Source organism: Eulemur rufifrons, chromosome 16 (genome assembly GCF_041146395.1).
Source record: "Eulemur rufifrons isolate Redbay chromosome 16, OSU_ERuf_1, whole genome shotgun sequence".
Classification (NCBI taxonomy): Eukaryota; Metazoa; Chordata; class Mammalia; order Primates; family Lemuridae; genus Eulemur; species Eulemur rufifrons.
The window spans coordinates 73,731,809-73,750,731 of NC_090998.1; the positions used below are offsets into that span (position 1 = coordinate 73,731,809).

General features: G+C 35.9%; 1 protein-coding gene across 3 annotated transcripts in view; it reads left to right on the plus strand.

Moving 5' to 3' along the window:
- VEZT (vezatin, adherens junctions transmembrane protein) overlaps window positions 1-18,923 on the plus strand; it is a 56,505-nt gene that overhangs the window by 12,000 nt on the left and 25,582 nt on the right. The window contains exons 2-3 of one of the 3 annotated variants that reach the window (XM_069489300.1): window positions 12,068-12,199; window positions 15,679-15,768. In XM_069489300.1, coding sequence (XP_069345401.1) covers window positions 12,068-12,199; window positions 15,679-15,768 — 222 coding nt within the window. Of the gene's footprint in view, window positions 1-12,067; window positions 12,200-15,678; window positions 15,769-18,923 lie in introns of those variants that run through there. The other 2 variants (XM_069489301.1, XM_069489302.1) reach the window with 2 other exon arrangements.

Below are 18,923 nucleotides of genomic sequence, written 5' to 3' on the forward strand. Positions count from 1 at the left end.
AGTTTTCTTCTTCAATACATACCTTGTCCTTCTTTTACTTTTCATTGCAGACACTCCCTTTCTAAGACAGGGAATAATTAATCATTTTGAGAGAAAGTTCTTCCTTTTATCTCTTCACAGAAAGACAAGATCTCTTTCTCTCTCTCTCTCTAATTTGGGATAGGGAGAAAAGAATATAAGGTTGAATGTGATCTTGTAATATCCAAACCTTATTTTAATATTTATTTCTCACTCTTCTCACACTCAACATTTTGCCAATTGTGTTTGATCTTCCGGCCTTTTTGTTTTTTAACAATTAAAAATGATAGTTTTACTTCTCCTTGATTCTACTCTGTATCTAGTAAGTGCTCAATATATACTGGTTAATTAACCAGATTTCAGAAAATATTAAGGTAGCTTCGGAACCCAGGAGAACTCAATCCACTATTGCTATATTCTTTCCACTTAGTTAAGACAAATTCACTGTTGCTAGTTAGTATTAGTCAGTTGAGTATATAAGCTGTGCAAGTCAATTTCCTCCCTTTGTATCTCTTAGTCTTTCTTTTGATTAGTATGTTTGATTTTTTTTTGGTGGGGGGGAACAGAGTCTCACTCTGTTGCCCGGGCTAGAGTGCCATGGCGTCAGCCTAGCTCACTGCAACCTCAAACTCCTGGGCTCAAGTGATCTGCCTGCCTCAGCCTCCCAAGTAGCTGAGGCTATAGGCTCAAACCACCATGCCCAGTTAATTTTTCTATTTTTTGTAGAGACAGGGGTCTCACTCTTGCTCAGGCTGGTCTTGAACTCCTGACCCCAAGTGATCTTCTCATATTGGCCTCCCAGAAGGCTAGGATTTATAGGTGTCAGCCACTGCCCCTGGCCTGGGTATGTTGGATTTTTATTTAGTTTTTGGACTTAGATACTATTTTACTTAAGTACATTTATACTATCGTACAGAAAAGTCTTAAAGTTACTCTTTTAAGAGCTTTCTGCTGTTTATTACATCTCATATAAGATTAATTGGGTAAGAGGCATTTCAGTGGAAAATATTAGAAGCCTGCAGCCTGGAAAATTTATAAATATATGTCTCACCTACTACTGGTTTATTTAAAAACTTTTAAATAAACACTAATATTAAATAACATCCTTTGAAGGCATTTTTAAAACCCCACTCTTCCTATTATTTTCTTCTACAGTTGCTGAGTAATAATAGCACTGGAGAAATAATGTTCATGTTTTTTTCAAAGAGCTGCTTCTGATAGGAAAATGCTTAGTAATGACAAAGGCACGCCCTCCAATTCCGTGGCCATTTTGTACTGTAGTTCTGGAGAAACAAGTGGGAATCTTCAAAGAAAGAAGCGTATGGATCATAAGAGAGTATGGACAAGCGGCAGAAAATTTTCATCTAGGTCAACTGGAGAAATTAAAACTATGCCGTCTGTGAGTAGTTTAATTAGTTGAGCCAATTTTAATGGACCCTCTTAGCTTAGTCTTATTTAATTCTATGATTAGGGTTTGCTTTGCTGATTAATGCTTGGATTTAGGACTTTCTTGGTATATAGTAATTTAGGAGTTATGTTGAAATATGTAAACTCCAAAAAGTATTTCCTATTAGTTTGTAATATCTTTAATTTTGCAGGTTACTATCCTATGGTATTATCCAAGGTTTAAGGGAGGGAAAGGCAGTAAGTATTTAATTTCAAATTATACTTTCTAATTCTGTACTGAATTAAAGATAAGTGAAAATTCTATAGAAATTCACTATATTGGCATTTCTATATTGATGATGGGAAATTTATTTTCCGTTGTAGGGTTTTGTTAATTTTGACATTGTTTAACTCTTTAAGCAGCTTCATTAAAAATTGAGAAAATTGCTGCCTTGTATAATTTGTTAATGACAGTCTTCCTCATCAGTTTATTTTGTATTGTTCTACAGCTAGCCTAGAAAGAAATATGGAAATTGTAGCAATTAACAATGGGAGTTTATCCTTTTCAATGGCATTTTTCAAAAAAGAGAATTGCTGTTCTATATGTCATAATCACATTTAGATCTATAGTTTTAAGCGATATTCCAAGAGAAGAGATTTTTAAAATGTTTTAAAATAACTAATAAATAATTATTTCAAGGCAGGTATGATTCCATCAAATACCTTTAATTACTGATATCTTTTCCTTAAAGAAATTAAAAATGGATACAAAGTTTTAACAAAAAGCTACCTGTAAGTAACTTGAATTCTGTAATTTGGGATTGGAAGTCAAAGTAACTGGAATTCTGTAGCTTGGTCCTTTGAACCAGGTTGAGCACAGATTCAGATAGGAGGGAAGTTAACGTTAACGTTTCTTCTCAAATATTACGCAATTTCAGGTTTCTGTGCCAGTGCTTTGTGCCTCATACAGTCTTCTCTGTTAGTACCTGGTGTGCCTGTGTTTTCTTGTTGCTTTTTTGTTTTAATATAGACTGCAGAGCCCAAATAACATCTGACAATAGTTACTATTTTGCCAGACCTAATAGTGTGGTTTTGTTATAGTTCTGACATTTTAAATAAAAGAATGTGTAATAGTAGAAGTAGATTAGTAGTTTTTGTATGGAAAAGTGCATAGGATCATTCCACTAATTTGCTAAACTAATTTAATTGAGCACCTTTTTTGCAAGCCTTATGCTGGGTACTTTTTCCCCCGCACAGATAATACATGAATATGTTCTCATTACAAAAAATTCAAATAATACAGAGAAAACATTAGCTCTCCTTTATTCCCTTTTTTCCTCCCCAGGTCTCCTTTTCTCCCCAGAAGTACCCACTGTAGTGACTTTGGTATATTTTCTTCCAGACTATCTTCAGTGCAATTACATTCTTATATATGTGTGTATGTATATAGTAATATATATGTGTGTGTGTATGTATGTGAAACACATAAGTATATTGTATAATTTGATTTTTGTGGTTTTTTAAAAAAACAAATGGTGTGCTTAAGTGGTTGCAGTAGTTAGTATTCTTGTATGTATAGTTTATCATACTTTTTTTCTCATTTCATGTAGAATGTAGTTTATTGTTTTTATTTTATTTTAGTTTTTTCCATATCATACTTTTATATCTATAGGATAGATGCCTAATAATGGAATTGCTAGGTCAATGGATATTTGCGTTTATACGTTTATACCTGTACTCCCACTAAGAGTCGCTTGTCAACACTAAAAATTCTCAGACTTCTTAACTGTTGCCAACTAACAGATAAAAATTACATCTTTATTTTAATATGTATTTCTTCAAAGATTGTGTTTTCATTTGTATTAACCTATTTGTATTTTTTTCTTTGAACCACCTCTTTATATCGTTTTATACTGATTTCTACAGTTTAAAAAGTATTTTTCTTATTGGTTTATATGGACTTACTGTAAATTAAAAAATGTTGCATCATATGTCAGCTGTATTTTTTTCTTCATTTTCAATGAGTTGTTTTTATAGGTTTATTAAAAGTACCACTACCACTATATGGAGGTTTGTAAGACTTGAGTTTTTTGTTTTGTTTTGTTTTGTTTTTTGAACTAAAAAAATAATTTTTTTTAGAGCCAGTTCTTGTTACGTTGCCAAGGCTGGATGGAGTGCAGTGGCTATTCACAGGTGTGATCATGGTGCACTACAGCCTCAAACTTCTGGCCTTAAGTGATCCTCCCACCTAAGCCTCCTGAGTATGTGGGACTACAGGTGGAGGATTAATAAATGTGGTATACGTATACCATGGAGTACCGCTCCACCACAAAAAATGATGGTGAACTAACACCACTTGTATTATCCTGGATGGAACTGGAGACCATTCTTCTAAATGAAGTATCGTAAGAATGGATTAGCAAACACCACATGTACTTACAATTTAATTGGTACTAATTGAACAACACTTATGTGCATATATGGTAGTAACATTCTTTGGGTGTTGGGCAGGTGGGAGCGGGGGGGGGGGGGGGGATAGGTAAATTCACATCTAATGTGTGCGGTGTGCACTGTCTGGGGGATGGGCACACTTGTAGCTCTGACTTGGGCAGTGCAAAGGCAATATATATAACCTAAACGTTTGTACCCCCGTCATATTCTGAAATAAAAAATTTATAAAAAACAAAATAAATAAATAACATCTAAGCTAATCTTCCCTCAGCTTAAAATAATAAGTCGAAGTTTTTCAATTTTTTTACCATTATATTTTTTAAACCTTTCATACCAGTATCTAGGAAAATATAGCATCTGATTTTTAAAAGATAGTTATTATAGACTTTAAAATTACATATAAAAAGAGAATACTACAATGAAAACACCGTGTACCTATCACCCAGCTTCAGCTTCAGCAGCTGTTAACATTTTATCAAACTGTCTCATCTTCTCCCATCCCCACCTTTTGTCTTGGAGTATTTTAAAGCAAATCCCAGACATCACCTAATTTCACCTGTAAATGCATCATATGTATCTGTAACAGATAAGTACTTGCTATGGTTTGGATGTGGTTTGTCTTCACCACAACTCATGTTGAAATTTAATTGCCAACATAACAGCTTGGGAGGTGGAACCTTTAAGAGGAGTGGCCTAATTGGGAGGCATTTAGGTCATGTGGGCTATGCCCTTGTGGGTGGCTTGGTGCCGTTCTTATGGTAGTGAGTGAGTTCTTTCTCAAAACTGGATTCATTTTCTTGAGAATGGATTAGTTCCTATAAGAATGGGTTGTTAAAAAATGAGGACGCCCTTCGTGTTTGGCCCCTTCACGTGTGTCCACTTCCCCTTTGACCTTTTGCCATGTTATGTTGCAGCAGGAAAATCCTTGCCGTAAGCCAGCACCATGTCCTTGAACTTCTCAGCCTACAGAGCTGTGAACTAAATAAACCTCTTTTCTTTATAAATTACCCAGTGTCAGGTATTCTGTTATAGCAATACAAAATGGACTAAGACCTAACTTTTTTAAAAAATGATAACCCCAATACAGTTATCTCATCTAACAAAATTAATAATAATTCCCTAATATCTAATACCTGGTCTGTGTTTAGATTTCCTCAAATTCTCAAAAATGTCTTCTTACAGTTGTTCCCACCAGGATTGAAGCAAGGTCCATATGTTGCATTTAGGTGATAATGTCCCTCTAGTCTTTAACATTTTTCCCACCCCTTACCTTTTTTATGTCATTTATTTGTTGAAGAAAGTGGATAATTTGATCTGTAGAATTTCTATATTCTGGATTTAGCTGATTGCGTAGGATAACATGGCATTTGGTTTAGTACAAAAGTCTATATTTTAGCATATCACTTTTTTATCTTGTTTCTCAGAGAGCATCATGAATTTCATTTTACCACATGAACAAGTTTAAGAGTCTCATAACATTCTTATTTTGTACTTAAGGATGCTGAGACCAAGAGAATTTTCCAAAAACAGAGCCTTCCTAAAAAGTACCAGACCACTCAGTATTCTCCTTGGTAATGTTGAAAGCCCGATAAACCACAGTCTTATCAGAAGTATCACAGGATGAAACATTTTAGCAAAGACCTCAACTTGTTTTCTTTTATCGCATTTGTTTTATCTATGTTTCCTGTCACATAGGGGATGTTCAGTAAGTATTAATATTTATTATCAAGTGAGTTGCCTAATTCTGCCATCTTTGGCCTATTCCTCTCTGGTCATAGACCTGAAAGTTTGCAACTTGTTCTATCTGTAAAGGTTTAAAGCAGTTTGGAAGAGTGAAGCTAGTAATAAAGCATTTTACCCATCACTTCGATTTCTGAACTAGTTAACCTTCATTTTAAAATGCAGGCCAGGTACGGTGGCTCACACCTGTAATCCCAGTGTTTCGGGAGGCTGAAGAGGGCGGGTCAGTTGAAGCCAGGAGTTGAACCAGCCTGGTCAACATAGCGAGACCCCTGCCTCTACAAAAAAAATTTTTTTAAATAGCCAGGCACGTGCCTGTAGCCCTAATTCGGGAGGATCGCTTGAGCCCAGGAATTCAAGGTACAGTGCACTATGATCATGCTACTGCACTCGAGCCTGGGCAACAGAGAGAAACCCTGTCTCTTAAAAAAAAAGCAAACCAGCGATAATGATACTGGCACTTTACAGAATGCATCATAGATCATGCAGAAACTAAGCAGTGCATTAAATGGATAGTTCATACTTTATGTATCCATTAGGGTAGGGGATCTGATATCTTTACATGGGCTGGGGAGGGAAGGTGGCATGCAGTGCCAGTAGTGTAGGTCTTGAATGAGTCATTTTTCTTGAAGTCCTTCTTCAACAAAAATTTTGGGGGTTTCTGTCCATTTTTGTTTATTTTTCTTACAAAAATATGTTTCAGCCACGAGAACCAAAGGCTCTTGGCTTTTTCATTTAGCAAAATTCTTTCTGGTGTTATGATATGTGTTTTCTGTCAGCTAAAATTTACAGGAATAGTGAACCAGAAGGATTTCCTGAGGAGGAGCTCCCACATGCTGTGTCTGAGGTTTCTCATATTTCTTTTGGCAATAGTAACATTCTCCAATAGTTTGAAATTACAGTTTGAGTCCAGTTCTAATGACTTGTCTTCAGAAAACAACTAAAACATTTGTGGTCATATTTTTCTTCAACCAGGGGAAAAAAGTTATAATAATAGAGAAAACTGCCTCACCTTGCTGTAAAAGAAAAAATAAAAACATTTTATATTTGGTGATCACATTTTAATACTAAGACACTATTTACCTTTTCCACTCATTCTTTCATGCATGCACAGTATACAAAAAGCTCTCCAGTATGGTTGCATATTCTATGTTAAAATGAACCTTTCTGAAACTATCGCTTGTTGAGTTTTGGTATGGCTATTCTTTGATACTACAGTTATCAGAAAAGGCTTTTTTTTTTTAAGACAGAGTCTCACTTTGTCACCTTGGGTAGAGTGCAGTGATAGCATCACAGCTCACTGCAACCTCAAACCCCTGGGCTCAAGCAATCCTCCTACCTTGGCCTTCCCAGTAGCTGGGACTACAGGTGTGCACCACCATGCCCAACTAATTTTTTCAATTTTTTGTAGAGATGTGGGTCTCGCTCTTGGTCAGGCTATTCTTGAACTCTTGAATTCAAGCAATTCTCCTGCGTTGGCCTCCCAGAGTGCTAGGATTACAGGCGTCAGGCACTGCGCCCAGCAGAATAGGCTATTAAAATACTTCTCCCTTTCCAACTACGTATCTGTTTATGGCTTAATTTTCTGTATACTGTACCCAAAACAATAAATTGCCACATATTGAATGCAGAAGCAGACATAAGAATCCAGCATTGTTCTATTAAGCCAGATGATGAAGAGATTTGCAAAAATGTAAAACAATCCACTCTTCTCAATAAACTTGTTTTCTTTTGGAAATTTTTTTCATTAAAAATATGTTGTTTACATTAACACTGTAATGGGTGTATTGCTGTTTTTAAGTAAAATAATAATATTTAGTTTTTTTAGTTTTAATTTCTAATATGATGAATGTCATTAGACATGTACATAAACAAAAGCTCTTTGAGGTCCTCAATAATTTTTGAGACTATGAGGAATCCTGAGACCAAAAAAATTGAGACCCACTGGTCAGGATGTGATTTTTCTGAAACCAATTAATAATACACAGGTTATTTGGCAGTTTCAGAGAAAAAGTGATAGTAATTTTATCCCCAAACATTTTAAAAGAATTAATGTAAACATAATGAATAGAGCTTTAGTGTTCGTACAGTATCTGGGTTTGTATGTGTTAGGAAGTGATATGATTTGCACTAACAGCCAAAAATAGAGAAGTACAAATGTGAAATGTAGTGGTAGATGACTAGAAACTATTTTATTGGACTTGAAGTACATTCTCTCAGGTCTCCAAAAGATTGTCTTCTATGAAACTTTGTCAGATTATTACAGAAAGCCATGTAACAAAGTACAGTGATAACCTTAGCAAGGCAGATTTTTCTAGAAGTGTCATACAGTACTTTCTAGGATGAAAGTGATGAAGTCTGTCACTGAAGATGGGGAAAAAACCAAAACTACTAAGGCATAATTCAGTTATATAGCAGAAATGGTTATATCACACCTTTAGCAAGAAGCTTGTGTAACCAGCCAAAAAGTTGAGAAGTTTTATGTTTGCAGAAGAAGCTACTGGTAGAATTTACTGTATCACATGATGCAGTTGGACATTATGTGTGGTACACCAGGTGAATGATTAATGCTGCTGTTTTTGTGAAATATGAAATAGCAAGTGTTCCAGATTATGATGATTCAAACTGAATATATATGCTCTTAGTTCATATGCAGAACACATATGAAAAACTAAGTATTCATTGTTTCTCTTCTATCATTGTTAAAAAAATTCTATGCTACAGGTAATCCATTTTGTTATTTTCTGAGCTGTGACATAAACCGGAAAAGGAAGGGACATTGGGGTCGGTGCTGAGGGGGCATCAGTTATATGTGCAGTAAAAAATGATGTTACAATCTAAATTACAAGAAATTTACCCCCACCCCCAGCCTCTAAGCCTCTTCCCAGAGAACAGATAGCAGATAGAGTGTGCCTCCAGATCTTGACTGAGACTTGAATTAGAACAGGGGTCAGCAAATTGAGGCTATTGGGCCAGATTTGCCAGCCCCATTGCCCATTTTTGTATGACTGGTAAGCAAAGAATGGTTTTAATGTTTTTAAATGGCTTGGGAAAATATCAAAAGAACGGTTTTGTGACACATGAAAATTATTTCAAGTTTGAATTTTGGTGTCCATAAATAAAGTTTTATTGGGACATAACCACACTGATTGGTTTACATATTGTCTGTGTCTGCTTTTGCACTATAGCAGCAGACTTGATTAGTTGTGACAGAGACCATATGGCCTGCAAAGCCTAAAATATTTACTATCTAGCCTTTTACAGAAAAAGGTTTCTGACCCTGAGTTAGAATAACTCCACTTTGATCCATCTTATTTATTGTTCTTCCCCCATGGGAGTTCATTTGAAGAAAGAATTCTACTGCCTCAAAAACAAGTTTTTTTCTTAAAGTATGTAAACTTTTCAAAAGGTCAGCCCAAACAAATGAACTAGCGTTCTTGTTCTTTTGTCACCCTGGGAGCAGGGTTGGGTGAGGGTCACAGTTCAATTTGAAAATACAGATTAATTCAAGGCAATATTTGAATATATACTGTGGGTGATATAGAGATTAACCATTCTTTGCTACCAGAGATTTTAAATCTGGTGGAGGGATGAGAAAGATATGCCTCCTTATAATTTTTAAAATATTTTTCTTAAAAAAGAGATTACATGAACTTTTGATTCAATTCCTGTTTTCTCAAACTGATACCCAGCAAATTGCTACCAGTCCAGCAAATTCCCACTCTTCCTCATTCTTCTGAATGTAAAAATATATCCCCTAAAAGTCTTTGTCTAATTTAGCTGTCTCTCCTCTGTTTCCATAGCATCCAGTACATCCCTGTCATTGTTAACTTGCTTAGTGACTTTATGCTAAAGTATAAGTAAGTTTTTTGGTGTCTTCCTCTCTAGACACAGGGGAAATTGTTTCTTATTTAGGTAGCATAGTATAATATTTCAGAGTGTTGTCTTTGGAGTCAGACTTCTCAGTCAATCCTATTTCTCCTGCTTTCTCTAACTGAGTGAATCTGTTTCCTCATCTATGAAATGGGAATGACAATAATAATGATGATGATGATGATAATTGTAATACCATTTAGGGTTTGTTTTGAACCTTAACTGAGATGATGCTAGTAAAATACTTAATTAAGATTTTGCCATGTGGTACTTTGTTAGCTGTGTTGCTGGGATTTTGCTGCTGTTGCTGTTATATCTCTAACACATAACATACAGTCTTTTGGAAGATGTAAATATTTTGTTGAATGGAACCAAGATTTATTTCTAAACATGTTACCAGCTTTGTGCTTTAGAGAAGGTTGAAAGTTAACATTAAAGCTTGCTATTTATCCAGAAAGAGTTATTGAGTAGATTTACGTCAAACAATGTTGATATTTGTTTTTGATGGGGTTGGAGTGATTGCGGGGTGGGGGATTGCTGTTCCAAAAACCTGTGCTTTTTCCACATAGCTTATATATAGTTAAAAGTGTACACTGAGTGCTTACTATGTGCCAGAGACTGTTGTAATGCTATATGTTAATTTAGTTCTCGTAAGAACTCTTTGAACTAAATGTTATTATTACTCCCATTTTTAGATGAGACAGCAGAAGCACAGAAAGATTATATAAATTGCCATAGATTACTTAGTTAGTAAGAGGCAGAGTTGAGATTTAAATGTATTTGCCTCCAAAGTTTGTGCTTTTAACCACTGTTCTAATGCTTTTATTAGCCAAACTGTCTCTCATTTGCCATATGCTTGTATGTGAGATATAGCTTATCTAAGGTAACTTTCTTGAAGAGTTTTATGTTTGTTCACGGTGCTGAGCATATGATAGATGATATGTATTTGTGCTTGAATGAATTAATGAGTATGATGGTATAACATAATTAATATAATACAGTCATTGTTTAATTTCTCTTGGTTTTGAGTAATAACTATTTCTCACTGTAGATCTTCTTAGGAGCTATCTATAGCCAGCATTGGCTATTTTGAAGCAGTCTACTCTCAGACTACAAAAAATTTGGGCAAAGAAATTGCTTAACAATCTATTTATATTCCTAAATCCATTTTTTCTTGCTGGTACTTGCTCAAAAAAATCTGTGTGTTTTTTTTAGAGTTTTTCCATTTTGGGGCATTCTGTTGACTTGTTTGGTGATTTATTTGTGTTAAATGGCATCTTATTGCTTGTTTATTTATTTCAATAGATTTAGGGGTCACAAGTGTTTTTTGTTACATGGATGAATTATATAACGCTGAAGTCAGGGCTCTGGTGTATCTGTCACCAGAATAGTGTACATTGTACCCGATAGGTAGATTTTTATCTCTCACCCCTGTCAGTCCACCCCTTCTTAGTTTTCAATGCCCATTATACCGCTTTATGATCATATATACCCATCATTTAACTCCCACTTATAAGTGAGAACATGTGGTATTTGTTTTTCCATTCCTGAGATACTTCACTTAGGATAATGTTCTCCAGTCCCATCCAAGTTGCTGCAAAAGACATGATTTCATTCTTTTTTATGGCTGAGAGGTACTCCATGGTGTATATACACCACATTTTCTATATCCATTTATCAGGTGATGATCAACCTGATTCTGTATCCTTGCAATTGTGAATTGTGCTGTGATAAATATGCAGGTGCAAGTGTCTTTTCTTATAAAATGACTTTTTTTCATTTGGGTAGATACCCAGTAGAGGGATTGCTGGATCAAATGGTAGGTCTACTTTTATTTCTTTTTTTTTTTTTTTTTTTTTTTTTTTTTTTTTTTTTTTGAGACAGAGTCTCACTCTGTTGCCCAGGCTAGAGTGAGTGCCGTGGCGTCAGCCTAGCTCACAGCAACCTCAAACTCCTGAGTTCAAGCGATCCTCCTGTCTCAGCCTCCCGAGTAGCTGGGACTACAGGCATGTGCCACCATGCCCGGCTAATTTTTTCTATATATATTTTTAGCTGTCCATATAATTTCTTTCTATTTTTTTTTAGTAGAGGTGGGGTCTCACTCTTGCTCAGGCTGGTCTCGAACTCCTGAGCTCAAACGATCCGCCCACCTCGGCCTCCCAGAGTGCTAGGATTACAGGTGTGAGCCACCACGCCCGGCCTGCTTTTATTTCTTTACAGAATTTCCAGACTGTTTTCCATAGAGGTTGTAGTAGTTTACATTCCCACCAACAGTGTGTGTTTTCTTTTTTCACTGCATCTGCGTCAACATCTATTGTTTTTTGACTTTTTAATAATTGCCCTTCTTACAGGGGTAAGGTAGTATCTCATTGTAATTTTAATTTGCATTTCCCTGATGATTAGTGATGTTGAACATATTTTCATATGGTTTTTGGCCATTAAATGGCATTGTAACAGATAATTCAGTTCTTATAGAAGAAGCCTTAAATAAATTAGATATACTAGTCTTGATAGTGAAGTTTAATATTGAATTTGGCCTCTAAAACTTTTGAAATAACAACAATCTTGAAATTTGCTTTATTTTATATGTCTCTTTCAGAATTCTCCACTTTATCAGTACTTGCAGGATCTGGGACACACAGACTTTGAAATATGTTCTTCTTTGTCACCAAAAACAGAAAAATGCATGGCAGAGGGACAACAAAAGCCTCCTGCAAGAGTCCTACCAAAAGTAAGAAAGCATGCTCATTTTTTACAGCTTAATCTTTTGTTCTTTACCTTACTAACTATTCAAACTGCTTTTCCCCTTACCCTTAAAACAAAAACCACCTCATAAGCACCTTCCTGACCTTCCTCACACTGGTAAGACTTTATCTTACTTTATCAACTATTTAGATGATATGAAGCCTTGCTGCTTGGGAATATTTTGTGGGTAGTTTATATCTGGTAAGGAAATTAATATGGTTGAGAATTAAAATATATTATTTGCTTAAATATTGACATCCAGAGAGAATCAGGAAAGTATAATAAAATGTTAATGAGAACCCAACTAATAGGAATTCTCTATTAACTGGAATTTTTTTTCTTTAAATCTTTTTTTAAAAGAAAGCACAAATTATAAGAAAGCAAACTAATATTTCTTAAACATAGTTTCAAGCGTATGTATATAATGGAGTGTGGGTATTTTACCTCAGTTTTTAATGCCTTTTATATCTATAGAATTATATATTTTTATATAGTAAATATCTCATAATTGATGTCCAGCATTGTGAGGCTGTGATATTAGAATATCCATTTTGTTCTATAAAGTACATTTAATAAATTCATTTATGTTCTGTTATCCGTATTTTCTAAAATAAGAAAATTTTCCAGTACATTTCAGTTTTAACCAAAGGAATTCTAATTAATAGGGGAAAAAAAAAACAGATTTCCTCATTCTTTGAGCATTCCAGTTTAATCAGTGTTTTATTATGAGACTCAATTACTATTGGGAGGAGGCATTTAAAGCTTTCAACTAGTGATTTACTCCATTGTGATAGGGAGTGAAAGCATGGATTGGCAGAAGGATCCTTTCTCCTAGTCTCACAAAAACACCTAAAATGTGAGTAACCAAGGTGGCCCATTTGCAACAGCCAAGTAAACATCAGAGAATTTTTTGTTTTGTTTTGTTTTTTTTAATTTATTTCTTTTTCTTTTATTTTTTATTTATTTATTTATTTATTTTTTTGGAGATAAAGTCTCACTCTGTTGCCTGGGCTAGAGTGCTGTGGCATCAGCCTAGCTCACAGCAACCTCAAACTCCTGGTCTCAAGCAATCCCAAGTAGCTGGGACTACAGGCAGGCACCAACAAGCCTGGCTAATTTTTTCTATTTTTAGTAGAGACGGGGTCTCACTCTTGCTCAGGCTGGTCTCGAACTCCTGAGTTCAAGTGATCCTCCCGCCTTACCCTTCCAGAGTGCTAGGGTTACAGACGTGAGCTGTCAAACCAGCTTGGAGAATTTTTTGACTAACACCCAAAAGGTGAGAGTTAGGAGAATTAGACCTCACATGGATCAGAACCAGTTTTGGTCCTCCATACTTACCATTTCTTCCCTTGACCCTTTCAAGTATGTTCCTGGGAAAGGCTTTGAAAGAAAAATCTAGGGATATCTAATAGGCTATCTAATAGGCTATTATAGATTAAAACTTGGATTTGAGATTACTTGGCAACACACGACAAAGAATAGCTAAGTGATGGTCTTGGGGCAGGAGATGGGCATTCACTTCTAATTTTTTATTTTTTTTTTTTGTTTTGGTACAAACGTTGGTTTTTAAAGTATTTAATTCTTGTCTTTTATGACAAGTATCTTTATTTATAGAAATGTGTATAAATAAATCAAATGAGAATTTAAAATTGCATCTGCTCAGAAATTGAGGTATTGTTCCTCAATAGCACAAAAGCACAGCCAGAGGATATTTTTAAAAATTACCATATGTCTAGAAAGTTTGTTTTATCTTCATATTGCATATTTCTAAGACAACTTTTTAACTGTATGAGCTATATTTTTCTAAAATAGATTTTTTTTCTAAATCTGGGGACGGCTAAATTTTAGAAAGATGGTTGAATTATTTAGTTCATTCTCAGGGAATATAATTTTAGAATTGCTCCCACAATTCTGTTTAAGGAGTAAAGTATTAATTATTTTCTTTGAAAAGCAATATTTTAATAATATAAATTCTTTTTTTTTCTTTCTTTCTTTCTTTTTTTTTTTTTTTTTGAGACAGAGTCTCGCTCTGTTGCCCAGGCCAGAGTGCTGTGACATCAGCCTAGTTCACAGCAACCTCAAACTCCTGGGCTCAAGCAGCCCCCCTGACTCAGCCTCCAGAGTAGATGGGACTACAGGCATGCACCACCATGCCTGGCTAATTTTTTCTATTTTTAGCTGCCTGGCTAATTTCTTTCTATCTTTACTAGAGACGGAGTCTTGCTCTTGCTGAGGCTGATCTCGAACTCCTGACCTCAAGTGATCATCCTGCCTCAGCCTCCCAGAATGCTAGGATGACAGGCGTGAGCCACCACACCCGGCTGTAATATGAATTCTTGATGAAACAGTTCGTAGTGTTAATTGCCCTCTCTTTCCTAACTTTTACTTTTGTATGTGATTTTTGTTAAGTATTTATTGAGTAGTCTGTCCTAGTATTCCTACCATGAGTATTCATTCTCTTTTTCTGGTCTTTTCCTGTGATTATTCTTAAAGTTTTTTCCGTAAGGTTTTAGCATCGGGCCCTCTTCTCAACTTGGTGCCTTCCCTGATCAATGTTATCTACTTTTTTGCCTTCATTGGCCACTTAACACCCATTCTCCAGGCTTTGTTGAGTTCCAAATGCTTATTAGCCATTTCTACTTTCACGTGTCCCAGGAAGCTCAGATTTGACATGTTTAATATAGGACTTCTTTCCTCAGCCACCCCCAAAATAAACAAACAAAAAATATGTTCCTTCTATGCCCAAACCACCACCCACTCAGTTATCTTACCATTTCCCATCACTCCTGCTTTGCTTTGGTCACTAAGTGATATATCAAAGCAACTTCTATGTCTCTAAAATTTAACTCTTCTTCATTATCATTTTTACATTCGTTACCTAGTTTTAGGCCTTTATTGTAATTAAACTGAATTATTAAATATTTTCCCAATCATGCTCCTTGGCTGTAATTATTCCTTTGGCTATAATCTCTTAATATTTGAGAACTTGGAGTACCCTGTGTTTTCATTCTCAAATAAATACCATAGTCATCTTGACCTAGGTAGCATATAGTATTCCAAAGATAAATGGGCTGAATCAGTAGGACTACTGGCTCCTCTAATTTTTAAAAATCAGATTTCCAGTGATAGGTATACTAGAAGCCTAGACTTCTATGCAATTTATCCATGTAACAAAAAACCACTTGTACCCCTTAAGTATACTTTTTTAAAAAATCAGATTTCTAGGCCTCATTACAAATCTGTTCGATCAGAATCTTTAGTTTGGGGGCCCAGGAATATGTTTCTAACTAAAATCTCCAGGTGATTCTGATGTGCAGTTAAGGAGGCTGAGACATATTGACAAAGAGTATAACAATTTTTTCTCCCTTTTTCTGATAACAATTCTGATTGATTGGAGGTAAGTTAAGTTTTTCTGCTGTTTGTGTATGCTTAATAATCCTATACACTGTCATTCATCTCCTTCAGCAAGGCATCCTGTTAAAAGTGGCTGAAATCATCAAAAGTTGGATTTTTTTTTCTCAATGCAGTAAGAAAGATGACTTACTTCACAAGTTGGTAAGTGTTTACTTCTTTTTGTCACTTTTCAGTTCTCCAATTTATTAATGAGAGAATTGTTGAAACAGAATTTGTTTTGTTCCCAATTTGAGCAGATTGATTTTTATTAGAAATTTTTTAGGCCGGGCGCGGTGGCTCACGCCTGTAATCCTAGCACTCTGGGAGGCCGAGGTGGGCGGATCGTTTGAGCTCAGGAGTTGGAGACCAGCCTGAGCAAGAGCGAGACCCCATCTCTACTAAAAATAGAAAGAAATTATATGGACAGCTAAAAATATATATAGAAAAAATTAGCCGGGCATGGTGGCTCATGTCTGTAGTCCCAGCTACTCGGGAGGCTGAGACAGGAGGATCGCTTGAGCTCAGGAGTTTGAGGTTGCTGTGAGCTAGGCTGACGCCACGGCACTCACTCTAGCCTGGGCAACAGAGTGAGACTCTGTCTCAAAAAAAAAAAAAAAAAAGAAAAAAAAGAAATTTTTTAGTAACTGGGAACCTTTTAATTTGGGCTTATTGGTATTGTTCATAGCTTTTATAAGAGATTATTAGCCACTTAGAATGGAATATTCTGGTAGTTATTAAAACCTTATTGGTTAAGATTACTAATTTACTACTACTATCTTCCTCTATTGACAGGTATTCCTCTCAGTAGGGAAGGGAATATATTCATTAGTGGGAACAGTTCAATCTCATGAGACTGATAAATCACAGAATTTCCCAAAGATTTGAAATAGTCAACATTGAGAGTCTTTGTGATTCCTGTGAGGCTTTCTTTTTTTTCTACTTTCTGCTGTAATATAACTCCAAAGCCGGCATACTCCAACATTCTGACATCCTAACAATACAAAATCCAGGGAGTTCAGCTAGCAAATTCAAGTTATAAGATTCTCATGGCTCTCAAAAGGAGTAATCAAGTTATAAGTGGGCAGGTTTTTTTTTTGAGACAGAGTCTCACTCTGTTGCCCAGGCTAGAGTGAGTGCCGTGGCGTCAGCCTAGCTCACAGCAACCTCAAACTCCTGAGCTCAAGCGATCCTCCTGTCTCAGCCTCCCGAGTAGCTGGGACTACAGGCATGCACCACCATGCCCGGCTAATTTTTTCTATATATATATTTTTAGCTGTCCATATAATATCTTTCTATTTTTAGTAGAGATGGGGTCTCGCTCTTGCTCAGGCTGGTCTTGAACTCGTGAGCTCAAACGATCCGCCCACCTCGGCCTCCCAGAGTGCTAGGATTACAGGCGTGAGCCACCACGCCCGGCCATAAGTGGGCAGGTTTTAAGATCCTCTGTTGGCCTGTGACCTTAAGAATTATCATTCTTGTAAATTAACATTTGTAAAAAGATGGTTTACAAAGTGCTTTCACATTTTTGATTTGGTAATTTGAACACTATAAGGTTTAGCATATTTCACCAGTGAGAAAGCCGAGGTGCAGACAGTTCAGTTTGTTTTAATAACTTAATAAGTGAATTATTCAAAACTGTTCAGGCAGAAGGAGATAGAGCCAGAATTTGAACCCAGATCTCCTGGTTTCAGAGCTCATGCTCTTTCCACTATAACATACTGCCTCTCTAGCTTGAGTATTATTATTTTTTGACTGACTAAAATGACTTTTTTAGCAATCCAAATTGTCAAGTTCTCTGTTCAGGGTTGTATCTTTGTAGAAGGTGTATTGAAAAGGTCAGTGAAGTGTCTTGTCATCTACATAGAATGTCATCTCTATCCAGGTGGAGCCATCTCATTCTTCAGTGATACTAGGACTGTGGTAAGGTATATGGACCCATCATACATTTTTCTGTGGTTTAATCATAGTCTGTGTAGGCCTGGTCTTTCTTTTTTTTTTGGAGACAGTCTCACTCTGTTGCCCTAGCTAGAGAATAGTGTAATCATCACAGCTCACTGTAATTTCAAACTCCTAGGCTCAAGCAATTCTTCTTCTTCAGTCTCCCCAGGAACTGGGACTACAGGTGCTGCCTGCTCCTATGCCCAGTTAATTTTTTCTAGTTTTTGTAAAGACGGGGATCTCACTCTTGCTCAGGCTGGTCTTGAACTCCTGGCCTCAAGCAATCCTCCCGCCTTGGCCTCCCAGAGTGCTAGGATTACAGGTGTGAGCCACTGCGCCCAGCCAGGCCTGGTCTTTTCACTCTTGGCTCTTTGTCATTGGCCACATGTTTCATGTTATGTTTCACTATAATATAGTGTCTGCTTCTGTATGCATCCCCTTCGTGCCTGTATTGTAGAAAATTGTAGGAATATGTACCTAAGAAACAGTTTACTATTAAGGGAACAAGGAATTGCCCAGTTGGCTTTTGGCATGAGATTACTTGACTTTTTCCCCTTGATTGTGACATATTTAAAATTTTTGTGAGCTATACAGATATTGAAGCAGGCCCTCTTTCCTTTTACAAAAATATTGGCAATTGCTCCATGATATCTGAACATTTTATTATTATTCATTTTTATAGTACTTTTCTTAAACATTAATAAAAATTCCTTTATAGCAACTATGATGATAGTGGTAATAGCACTTTTTAAGTACTTTTTAGCCCATAAAGTGCTTTCACACGTTATCTCATTTGATCCTCATATCAGCTTTATGAAATGCACTGTAATATTAAAAAGTGTGTAAGATCATTGAAATATATTGACACATGAGTAAGTTCCCTTCTCTGTCCCTGTAAAAAAAAATAGAAATCTCTTAATTTTTTAGCTGTGCCTTCTCATACCCTTTTCATTCCATCTGGGAAAAAATCTTCCTAAGATACTTTCTCATGCCTTAGATCATATTCCCTATTTAGATCATAAACAGAACTCTATTATCTATCAAATGAACTACAAATATATCACTTCAGCATTAACCAGTCTGCATAATTTGGCCCTAACCTACCTTTCCACCAGTATTTTCATCAGCAAACTCAGTCTTCCTTTTCCTTCATTCCATGCTTATTCTGTATGTCTATGTTTGTGCTATTATGCTGTGATGGAATTCTTTCCATTTTTTCCCCAATCCATTGGAATCTTTTCAATAAGTAGTCCTAGCTTTTCCTTAAAGCTTTCCCCAAAACTTCAGCCTATTGTATCTCTTATTTTCTGCATCAATTCTCTCCATTAAATCATGAACTCTTTAAAAGAGTGTAGACTTGTATGTCTTCTTCATTTTTT